Source organism: Rhinopithecus roxellana, chromosome 6 (genome assembly GCF_007565055.1).
Source record: "Rhinopithecus roxellana isolate Shanxi Qingling chromosome 6, ASM756505v1, whole genome shotgun sequence".
NCBI classification, from domain to species: Eukaryota; Metazoa; Chordata; class Mammalia; order Primates; family Cercopithecidae; genus Rhinopithecus; species Rhinopithecus roxellana.
The window spans coordinates 71,595,122-71,607,123 of NC_044554.1; the positions used below are offsets into that span (position 1 = coordinate 71,595,122).

The window sequence follows — 12,002 nt, forward strand, 5'->3', positions numbered from 1 at the left end:
CTCAGCCTCCTAAAGTGCTGGGATGACAGGTTTGAGCCACCATGACTGGTAAATTGAGAAGATTTGATTGTGAGATGTAGGAGATAAGAAATAAGGAGTAAGCCAGGGATGATCCTTGGGTTTCCTGCTTACACAATTACATAGAGTGTTTTAAAACAACAAACAAGACTAGGCGCGGTGGCTGACGCCTGTAATGCCAGCACTTTGGGAGACTGAGGTGGGTGGATCACGAGGTCAGGAATTCAAGACCAGCCTGGCCAACGTGGTGAAACTCCGTCTCTACTAAAGATACAAAAAATTATCTAGGTATGGTGGCGTGCACCTATAATCCCAGCTACTTGAGAGGCTGAGGCAGGAGAGTAGCTTGAACCCAGGAGGCGGAGGTTGCAGAGAGCCGAGATCACACCATTGCACTCCAGCCTGGGCAACAGGGCGAGACTCTGTCTCAAAAAAAAAAAAAAAAAAAACAAAAAAAAACAAAAAAAAAAACCTCTGCGAGACAATTTGAGAGGCTTTTGCATTAAAATAACTTTATTAGGTTTAGTGCATGGATTCTGTACCATGTATTTTGATTGCTCAGGGCTCTTGTTGATAGAATTTTTCTTGATTTTCATCTTTGATTTAAATAGGTAATATTGTGAGTAAGCTAAACTCTCAGAAGTGATATGTTGTTTAATGAATTGACTTTGATTACTCTGACAAATTGAATTTGATAAATGTGCTTTACTTTAAAAATATTGAATAAAGAAAAAAATCCAGATTATAAGTTGTAAATGTGAATGTAGATATCCACCTTTTTTAAAAAGGTTTTTAGTCTTTTAAGAGGTAATCACCCTATCTTATTTTTATTATTAATAAAACTGTTTTGAATTATAAAATGGATAGTTTCATACTAGGTATTTTAGAAAATATGGGGACTTTAAAGGAGAAAATAAGAGGCACCTATAATGCCATCACCCAAAGAAAATCATTATTAACATTTTCTTGAATTCCATCAATTACTTTTTTTTTTTTTTTGAGACAGAGTCTCACTCCATCACCCTCTGGAGTGCAGTGGTGTGATCTTGGCTCACTGCAACCTCTGCTTCCTGAGTTCAAGTGATTCCTATGCCTCAGCCTCCTGAGTAGGTGAAATTACACATGAGTGATACCACGTCCAGATAATTTTTGTATTTTTAGTAGAAGTGGCGTTTCACCATGTTGGCCAGGCTGGTCTGGAACTCCTGACCTCAAGCCATCTGCCCATCTTGGCCTCTCGAAGTGCTGGGATTACAGGCGTGAGCCACCGTGCCTGGCCCCTCAATTACTTTTATGAGTAATAAGTCAATCCTTCATTTAATTTCCATAATAATGTTATAAGGCAGGTGCAGCTACTATGTCAATTTCACAGAAAAAAAAAATGGAAGCATTGGTAAGTTAAATAATTTATACATTGTTATGTCGTGTAACCAATAACCAAATGGTGGAGCCAAGATTCAAACCTAGTCCATTTGACTCAGACTCCACTCTCAGTCAATATTTAATTAATTTTCATGTATTAAAAAATTGGAAAAATAATAGTGGTTATACCATTTAACATGTTTCTTTTTAAAACCATTAATACCTTATGATGAACTTTTTTTGTGTAAATACATCATTCAAAAACATGATTTTTGTGAAATCTATAATATCCATCATAATGTATTTAAATAATCATTACCCTTTGTTTCAATATTATATTATAAATAAATTTTCGCACTTTTTTAATTTTTAGACTAAAATGGCTTTAAACTTAAAGATTGGGTATTGAGTGTAAATCATTTAAAATTCTTAAATTTTAGTAAAATAAAATAAAATAGTAAAATAGAAACTAAAATAATAAAAAATAAAATAAAATAAAATAAAATTAAATAGTAAATAAAAACAAGCAAACTGCTTCCCAGAAAGTCTACCAATTTAGACTTTCTCTAGACATGTAAGAAAACATTTTACTACACACTCATTTTTTAATAATTATTTATTTTGCCAATTTTAAAGCTGAAAATTTTTCTCATTTTAATCAAAAGATTTAAATCAAAGGATTCTCCAGTATGTTAATGAAATTTTCCCCCTTTTCCTTCATTCATTAATTCGTCAGCATTTATTGATTACCTATTTTGTGGCACTTTGGGTTGTTACCACAAAGTGGTAAATCAAAGATAAGTCTTATATTCATTTAGCTTAGTCCAGTATATTAATCAAGTAATAAAAATATCACTTTATAAATTATAATATTGGATTTTTAAAATTAATCAAATTATATGCTAAATAAAAACATCAATTATTTAGAAAATAAAATAGTAAACAGCAGATCTCCTGACTTACCTCAAGTGGAAATTTTTGTCCTTCTAAACTATGCTCTGATCCATCAGATGACATATTGCATTTTCCCCAGTGAAAAGTTATCTTGCTTGCTTTAAACACCATTTCTGAAACTCCTCCGCTGACACGGTAGTCATTAGTGAGATTAATTTCCACTGAAAAAAGAAATACAATTGCACCTAAGCTTCTGAAAATCAAAATTTTAAATTTCAACTAAATTTCCGATCTACTTAAGGTACATTAAGAAAAATCATTTATTTGATAAATTTACAAAATATGAAGTTGCCAATTTGGAAGCCAAACTTTGTAGGTCTGTACAATATACTTAATATATCTTATTGCCACAAATGCAAACTAAGCTGAAGATACTGACTAGTGTATGACTTCAAGGGCAGAAGACAGTCAGTCCACCTGCTCTGTTTGTTTGGTGTCCTAAGATAGCTGCTCCTTGAAAGCTCTGCTTCCCTAAGATGTCAGATGGTAATAAGAAGACAGAGCAAAGTGGGAAGGAACAGAAGGGTTAAAAGAAAAAAAAAAGTCTTCTCCTTGGAGTGTTGCCACCTTCCTATTTTCAGCCCATTTCTACTCCTTATCAGGCTGCTGCTTATCCCTCCATTTATCACCCAGGCTTCATCAGCAAGCTCCAGAACCTGGGTCCCTGACTATAGCAGGAAAGGCAGGAAACTCATTCTTATGGAGGAGTTTTGGCCATATCATGTTTGAACCCTGAGTGGCAAAAGCTTAAACTCCCCTGTATGAGTTCCACAGCAGATATTATCTGACTATATTTTAACAGTCTTCTGGAGAGTTCTCTTGAGAGCCCAGTGAAAGATTTTGATGTCTCTCAACAAAGTTTAAATAGTCTCTGTTCCATTAGGGAGAAATCACTGTTGGCATCAGGGACTGAATACAACATATTGGTCAGTGAGCTAGGGATACAAACTCCCACTAATAATAATAACAAGCATAATAACAATAACAGCCAACATTTACATACCACTTACAATGTACCATGGACTATACTAATTACTTTACATGTATTATTCACTTGATCTTCGGACAACCTTGGGAAGTAGATACTATATAATCCTTATTTTACAGATAAGGAAATTGAGCCACAGAAAGGCTAAGCAGGTTGCTCAAAGGTTCCCCACTGTCATTTCAAGAGCCAGTGGTGAACTCAAGTAATGTAGCTCTATTAGCTCAATGATCTAATAACCACTCTCCCCTAAGAAAAATAAAACCCTCAACACTCTCCATAAAAATAGCTGCCTTCAGACCTACTGTCACTCTCTGTCATTGAATGATTTGGTTTAATTTCCATCTGTTTGGGATCTTATTTATAAAAACATAACCATCAGGCTATCCTTCCCATTTTTCTCTGGTCATAAAGCCTAGCACATTTTATTGTTTAACAATAAGAAAAGCAAAACAGGGATTTCTACAAAGATTTTGGCTTACAATATATAATAAAGCAGAGGTTCCATGCCCTACTACTTTGTAACACCCTTCAAAACTGAAAATAAAAATGTCAAGATTTGGGACAATATACTTTTAGGTAATTATTACGTGTAACATAATAATTTTAAAAATTATTCATTCAAGAAATACTTAGTGTTTATTACGTATCAGGCACTGATGTAAAAAAATCTCTACTTTCATGATTTTTTTTTTTTTTGGAGACAGAGTTTCGCTCTTGTTGCCCAGGCCGGAGTGCAGTGGTGCAATCTCAGCTCACTCAATCTCTGACTCCTGGGTTCAAGCAATTCTCCTGCTTCAGCCTCCCGAGTAGCTGGGATTACAGGCATGCACCACCATGCCCAGCTAATTTTTTTATTTTTAGTAGAGATGTGGTTTTGCCGTGTTGACTAAGCTGGTCTTGAATTCCTGACCTCAGTTGATCCATCTGCCTCGCCCTCCCAAAATGCTGGGATTACAGGTGTGAGCCACTGCACCTGGCATGAGTTCGTTTTTTCATTTGTTTTGCTTTGATTTTTTTGGATAGGATGGGTCACTCCGTTGCCTAGGCTGAAGCATGGTAGCATGATCTTGGCTCACTGCGGCCTCCACCTCTAGAGTTCAAGTGATTGTTTTGTCCAGCCTCCTGAGTATCTGGAATTACAGCAGTGTGCCACCACACCCAGCTAATTTTTGTATTATTAGTGATTCTTGTGTCTCAGCCTCCTGAGTATCTGGAATTACAGGAGTGTGCCACCACACCCAGCTAATTTTTGTATTTTTAGTAGAGATGGGTTTTCGCCATATTGGCCAGGCTAGTCTGGAACTCTTGACCTCAAGTGATCTGCCCGCTTCAGCCTCCCAAAGTACTGTGATCACAGGCATGAGCCACAGTGCCTGGCTACTACTCTCTTGAGTTTTGAAATTAAACTATTACATGCAAATAATTACATTACCTAAATATAGAAAATATTTTAAAAATTCACTAATGATAAAGCTTACCCTCATACAGCTACTATTATAATTTTGAATATTTTTCTAATCTTTGTCTTACTGTACATGCCTTTACATAATTTCCCAAAATATAATTTTTTTAAAAACTAGAATATCAAAAAGGAAAAGGTGTCACTTTTTGGAAATTATTTATATATGTATAGCTTATTAGAATTTGTATTTAAATTTTAATGTATTAATATTTTGCTTTTTTTTTTAAAGATAGTCTCAATAAAAAGGCACTTAGAGAGGGCTTCCTAAGGATGGGATACAACTTTAAACCTTCTACATAGAAGAGCTAGGAATTTATTTTCTTATATTTCAATTACAGTCAATTGCTTTTTTCATATCCAAATACTGACTATAACATGAGGCTAGGCAGAAAAGATCAAACTATAATGCTCAAGAAAAAGAAATCCTGATTGACTAAGTAATCGACTAAATTATATTAGTTGTAAACCACATTATCATATCTTCTAGAGACTGCATCATTATTGTTACATTGTAGGAAAACATGACATGATGACATTGGTCATTTTATTTTTTTGTACAAATTGTCAAAATACTGTCTAAATTTCCCATTTTCTCTGCTCCATTTGGTTTCTTCTACATATAACTTCTATCTAGTTCATAGTACATTATTCAAAGGAAAATGAGATGAAACTAGTCTAAACATACTCCAGGTCTGAAAAATATATTAAAGGCAAAGAGAATGCAAATATTTTACCTGTTTTCCCAGTGTTATGAATGAATGTGTTTTCCAACGATGTTTTATCCCAACCTTGAAATTTAAGTTTCTTAAGATTCACATTTACTTGTGTAAGATCTTCATCAATATTGATAGGAGATTGTTTTGGACTATTACATGTTGGATATTTCTTTCCCCAATTTTTTTGATTCAGTGCACCTAGGGAAAAGAAAGAGTAAGAAACTTAGTTTCTTAAATCACCATGCAAAAGTTAAACTTTATATTATAGTTAATACATTATATAAAAATAGATACAATAGTAGAAAATGTTTGACATCTTTGAACTAATGCATAAAATACTTATGCCTAGATTTGGAGTCTGGATTTCAACATGAAACACTGTAAAAGGTCTATAGAACAACCACGCCACTATAAAAAAAACAAGTTTATAGGACAACAACCAGAGTTTGGTACAACTTTAGTCTACAACATCTTCTTTTTGTGATAAGGGAGTCAATGAGAACTAACTTTTATGCAAGCTTGATCTAGTGGCCACCTCTCGTAATGTGACAAGTTCTGGGTTCAACAATTGGTTTGTCCAGTCATCACAATTCTTTCGAATCAACAAAAAGCCTAATTGTCCTGTAAGGTTGTTAGTCCTAGCCCAGGGTTCCAGACTGAAAGGAGTCCAGATATAGGAGTAAAGTTCTGACTTTCTCAACACTCTCCATAAAAGTAGCCACCTTCAGATCTACTGTCACCCTCTGTCTTTGAATGATTTGGTTTAATTTCCATCTGTTTAGGATCTTATTTATAAAAATATAATCATCAGGCTATCAATGAAATATCTCCTTCCCATTTTCCTCTGGTCATAAAGCCTAGCACATTTTATTGTTTAACAATAAGAAAAGGAAAACAGGGATTTCTATAAAGGTTTTTGCTTACAATAAGCTGAATTTTCACACGTTCCACAGTATGAAGTGTCCTCTAAACCCACACTGCCCTTTGTTACCTTTATTTCACCCCCACCTGAAACCATGAACCACCTGCCATAATCTTATTTCACTGCATGTTAACTTAGCACCCAAGCAGTGCTAAGCACAGGTATGTTCTACTTAAAGTTCTTTTAAAATATTGGAAATGTTGAGAATCCAAGTCTCTGGTCAAACGCTAGCATGTCCATGGCCATCACAAGAAAGAAAGGAGTGGCAGTGTAGTTTTCAACTTATATTCTTCTGAATGCTTTTCTTTCTGAAAATGAGAATGGGTAAGGCCAAGATTTTACATGATTGAGGTTTAGGGAATTATAAGTAAATTTATCTTTGATACAATCCTAGTCTACACTGTCTTCTTTTGTGATAAGTGAGTCAGTGAGAACTAACTTTTATGCAAGCTCTATCTAATGGCTACCTCTCACAATGTGATGAAAATAACATTGCATAATTTTGCCCAGAAAATAAATAAAAATTAGTCACACCATGAAGCCGTCTATAGAGTCACGGAAAATCTGGTAATACATCTCATAGTGAGGCATCTACCAGAACCAATAGGTACTGAAAATCATCTTAAAGTCTAGATCTATACCTAGAGAGTGTTTGAATACATTGTGTTTTAAATATGCACAGTGATGTGTATTTTGGATTCTAGGAATAGTTTTAATGATTTGAGTAATGACGTTTATTTCACTGTAGGGAACTCTGGCATAGGGACAAGAAAGCACTGCTTATTTTACTAATGTCAATGCAAGAGAATGAAAGAGAATCTGCAGCACAAATCAATTACGTCCTCTTCATTGCTCACATTTTTAATACAATATAATAAATTCTAAGCACACTTAGAAAGAGTTACATAGTTGTGGTGCACAGAAATATAAAATTTTAAATCTTCAATAACACTGAATATGATGTATAAACCTGCTATTTTCCATCACATTTTGTGATTCTCTCTACTGGGAACCTAAAAGGCTTCTTATACTTAGCATATCACAAACTGAAGGAACTCTTTTCTGCTCTGAAATAAGCTCTCTTCCCCACAGTCTCTGACATCCCCTGAAGTGAGAAGTTACCCTGATGCTTTTGTTTATCCTTCAGCAAGCCCTTTAGGGTCTGCCTTCAAAATATTTCCCTAATCAGACCACTTATTATCTCTACTGTTACCACCCTAACCCAAGTCACTGTCATCATTTGCCTGTACCTTGCTACCCTGCAAGCAATATCACCATCACCTAGGAGATTGTTGTGAGATTAAGGCCACTACTATAGCCTTATGAAGTCTGAATCTACATTTTAACAAAATGCCTAGGATATTGATATACACATTAAACTTGGGGAAGCACTGGCTTAGACTCCAGTAGTGCCTTCTATCTGGTTTTCAGAATCTTCTCTTGCTCCTTCCACAATTCTGTAATAGTACCACTTATGTAGTAAGTGGAATTATGACTTGGCTCCCAAAATTTCCACCCTACAGTGTAATCATCCTGTACAATTCCCTCCAATTGGGCATGAGCAGTACTTATGAATACAAAGGGAGAGAGGTCACTTCCTTGATTAAGTTAAATTTGATGGCAAAGACGGTGGTGGATCACTGCTGTGATTGATTAATTATGTTATAGAAAGCTCCATTTCGGCAAACTGGAGAAAGATTCAAAACGTGGGAGATTTCCTTGCTAGTTTTGGAGAAGTGACCTACCAGGTTGTGAGGGGGCACGTGGCTAAGAACTGAGACCTGCCTCTGGGAGCTGAGAGCATAACCAGGCTTATAATAACAAAAACAAAAAACACCCAACCAGTGACAAAAACAAACAAACAACAACAACAAAAACCAAGGACTTCAGTCCTACAACCTCCAGGAAGTGAATTCTGCCAACAACCTAAGGGAACTTGGAAGAAGACCCCCAGATTCAAATGAGACACCTTAATTTCAGATTTCTGAGACCCTAAGCAGAAAAGCCAACTAAGCATCCCTTCCTCCTCAGCTCCTGACCCACAGAAACTGTGTGATAATACATACACAGTGTTATAAGGTGGTAAATTTGTAGTAATTTATTATGCAGCAAAAGAAAACCAATTCAACTCAGTAACTAAAGTACGCTTTAAAAATATATGTCAGATCACATTACTCCTTGGCTCCAATGCCATTTCAACTGACTCAAAATAAAACATGAACTCCTTGTGATGGCCAACAGATCCTATATGATGTCCCCACTCATGTCCTCTCTGCTCCAGTTCTCTATCAATCTGCTTTGATCACTCTGCTCCAGCCACAGTGGCTTCCATTCTGTCCCTCGAGCATGCAAAAGGTTGACACTGGCTGTCACCTGTTCCTGGAATATTCCCCACAGATGTCTGTAAGGCTTAAATGACTTGCTTTCTAACTTCAATCAAATCTCTCCTCAAAAGTATCTACTGGAGAGACTTTCTCTGAACTACCCTGTTAAATAGTATACTTCCTCCCTTGATAACTCTCCATGCCCTCTCCCTACTTCATTTTTCTTCTTTTAACATATTAATTATGCTTATTCATTGTTTCTACATCCCAGTACCTCAGAAAAAAAAGACTAGCACATAGTTGGTGTTTGATATGGTTTGATTGTGTCCCCACCCAAATCTCATCTTGAATTGTAGTCCCCCTAATCCCCACATGATATGGGAGGGACCACGTGGAGATAATTGAATCATTGGAGCAGTTTCCCCCATCCTGTTCTCATGACAGTGAGTTAGTTCTCATGAGATCTTATGGTTTTATAAGGGGCTTCCCCCTTCACTTGACTCTCATTCTTCTCTATCCTGCTGTCTTGTGAAGAAAGACGTGTTTGCCTCCCTTTTTGTCATGATTGTAAGTTTCCTGAGGCCTCCACAGCCCTGTGGAATTGTGAGTCAATTAAATCTCTTTCCTTTATAAATTACCCAGTCTCAGGTATGTCCTTATAGCAGCCTGAGAACAAACTTATAGTGTTCATTAAACATTTGTTGAATAACTGAATCAAACCAACAACAAGTGGTAGACTTTTGTTTTATGAGTTTGAGCTCATAAGGATCAAACATATGGCATGAAAATGAAAAAAGAACCAAAAAAATTTGATCAATAAAATAAGCATTTCTTTACTCAACCATATGTCTTATTTGATTGTTACATGATAAATTAGTTGAGTAGTCCCTACTAAACTTCTGTGGCTGGGTATCAGAGAGACCTGAAGTCTGAAGTATATGAGGTTAGGATAACATATAGCACAATGACACTAGGTAACTAGATTATGTTTAAAGTGCATGGAATGATTACATTGAGTGTAGACCAAATTTAAATCACCTACTAGATCATAATGAGGCAGGACAGGCAGTCAAGGAAGTGACCATGTTCTTGGGATGAGGCAACCATGGTGATCATACAGTCAGCACAGTAAACCTCAGCATTTGCATTGTAATTGAGCTCATTCAAACAAAGCTTTCTTCAGTAGGGCCTTTCCCTTCCAGAAAGCATGCACATTTTAATTTTACCTGTCCCCAAACTGACCCTATGCTCATTATAAAAGTAAAAACCACACCCCTGGGTGGAGTTTTAAGATGCTAATGAGACATGCAACATATGAACAAGCATGTACAGTTACTGCACATGTGCACCCAGAAGACCACCCAGAACATGCTTACTAGTAACACCTCTTCCCACCTCTTTAGGAATCATCTTTTAAAACTCCCAAAAAGGGCGTCTTATGCTTTATTCATTATTTCAACATCCCAGCACTGAGGAAAAAAAGACTGGCATGGGTGTATGATATTGTTTGGCTGTGTCCCCACCTAAAACTCCCCAAAAGGGTGTCTCCCTAGTGCCAGTTTTTGCTGTCTCACCCTTATGAACAGCCTTTCCTGAATTCTTTCTCTCTCAGGGTATACTGTCTATTCTGCACCTAACTGTCAAAATATCTTTATCCATTGTAATAAATTACTCTATGCTACACCTCCTTTGCTGTGTAGCTCTTGTTTAAACTATTTTAAACCAAGAAGAAAGAACTGAGGTATCACTTCAGCTATCAACAATAGTACTTTGTACACTGCGGGCTCAAGATCCTTTCTTAACTTTCATGATTAAAAAGCAAAATAAAAGCGGCCAAATTTAAAAAATGCTTTTTTTAGTGGAAAAATCAACAAACAGATAAATAAACAGAAGTTAAAAAAAATAAGAACTTGAAATTCTTCATGCAAAGCACTCTAAAAGGGAGACTGTTTCAAATCACCATGAGTAGAAAACCAAAGAAAATCAACTAAGGAAGTGTTAAACTTGTGCACAGGGGCCGAGTGCGGTGACTCACACCTGTAATCCCAGCTCTTTGGGAGGACAAGTTGGGCGGATCAAGAGGTCAGGAGTTCGAGACCAGTCTGGCCAATATGGTGAAACCCCATCTCTACTAAAAAATACAAAAATCAACTGTGTATGGCGGTGCGTGCCTGTAGTCCCAGCTACTCAGGAGGCTGAGTCAGAAGCATTGCTTGAACCTGAGAAGTGGAGGTTGCAGTGAGCCAAGATTGTGCCATTGCACTCCAGCCTGGGCGACACAGCGAGACTCCATCTCAAAAAAAATTGTGCACAGGAATAAAACAAAGACAAAAGAACCATTAAATACATTTTATCTGTCTTTAATAATGAAACATTAGACTAATCTTATTCTTAAGCATTATTGTTATTATCATTATTATTATTACTATTATTTTGGGACAGAGCCTCTCTCTGTTGCCCAGGCTGAAGTACAGTGGTGCAATCTCTGCTCACTGCAACCTCTGCCTCCTGGGTTCAAGTGATTCCCCTGTCTCAGCTTCCCGAGTAGCTGGGATTACAGGCACGTGCCACCACACCCAGCTAATTTTTTGTATTTTTAGTAGAAATGAGGTTTTACCATGTTGGCCAGACTGGTCTTGAACTCCTGACCTTGTGATCCTCCCACTTCAGCCTCCCAAATGCTGAGATTACAGGTGTGAACCACTGCGTCTGGCCTTAAATATTATTTTTTTCAATTCCCAAATTAATATGTTTAATGTGGCATCTGGAGACATCAGTTCATATAGTGGTTAAAGGCCAGGATGATGCATCTGAGAAAGCAGGTATACAGAATTCACTATATTGTATCCACCTGAGTGTTATTAGGAACTATTGTGAAGGAAGAAATTAGGACACTGACTGTAGTTGCAGCAGATTATCAGGTTGATTAACCCATAAGGAGGACAGCAGAATACTAAATAGGAGCTCCAGAGAATTAACCTAAGTTATTCATTTAGGTATTTATCCATGCTTTCATCCACTCATTAACTTACCTGAATAAAGAACACTCCTATAAATTTCCCATGCTTACCTCCATTGAAGCACTTAACATACTGTATTTTGTCTGTTAACTTGCCGATTTCATCTATACACCATTGCCAAACTCTGAGTCTGGCATATGCTAGAAAGAAATTACATGCTTGTGAAATAGTCTTTGTGCATCAAATGAATGCATTTAATATTTGCATACGTATGCATCCTCTATTCCAAGCGGAAT

At 36.5% G+C, this 12,002-nt stretch overlaps 1 protein-coding gene across 2 annotated transcripts in view; it reads right to left on the reverse strand.

The window, feature by feature from the left end:
- The window catches only part of PTPRZ1 (protein tyrosine phosphatase receptor type Z1), a 201,599-nt gene that overhangs the window by 89,340 nt on the left and 100,257 nt on the right, over positions 1-12,002 (reverse strand). For both annotated transcript variants that reach the window (XM_030933226.1, XM_010356803.2), the window contains exons 3-4: positions 5,519-5,698; positions 2,344-2,495 (exon numbers count right to left, since the gene is read on the reverse strand). In XM_030933226.1, coding sequence (XP_030789086.1) covers positions 2,344-2,495; positions 5,519-5,698 — 332 coding nt within the window. The remainder of the gene's footprint in view (positions 1-2,343; positions 2,496-5,518; positions 5,699-12,002) is intronic.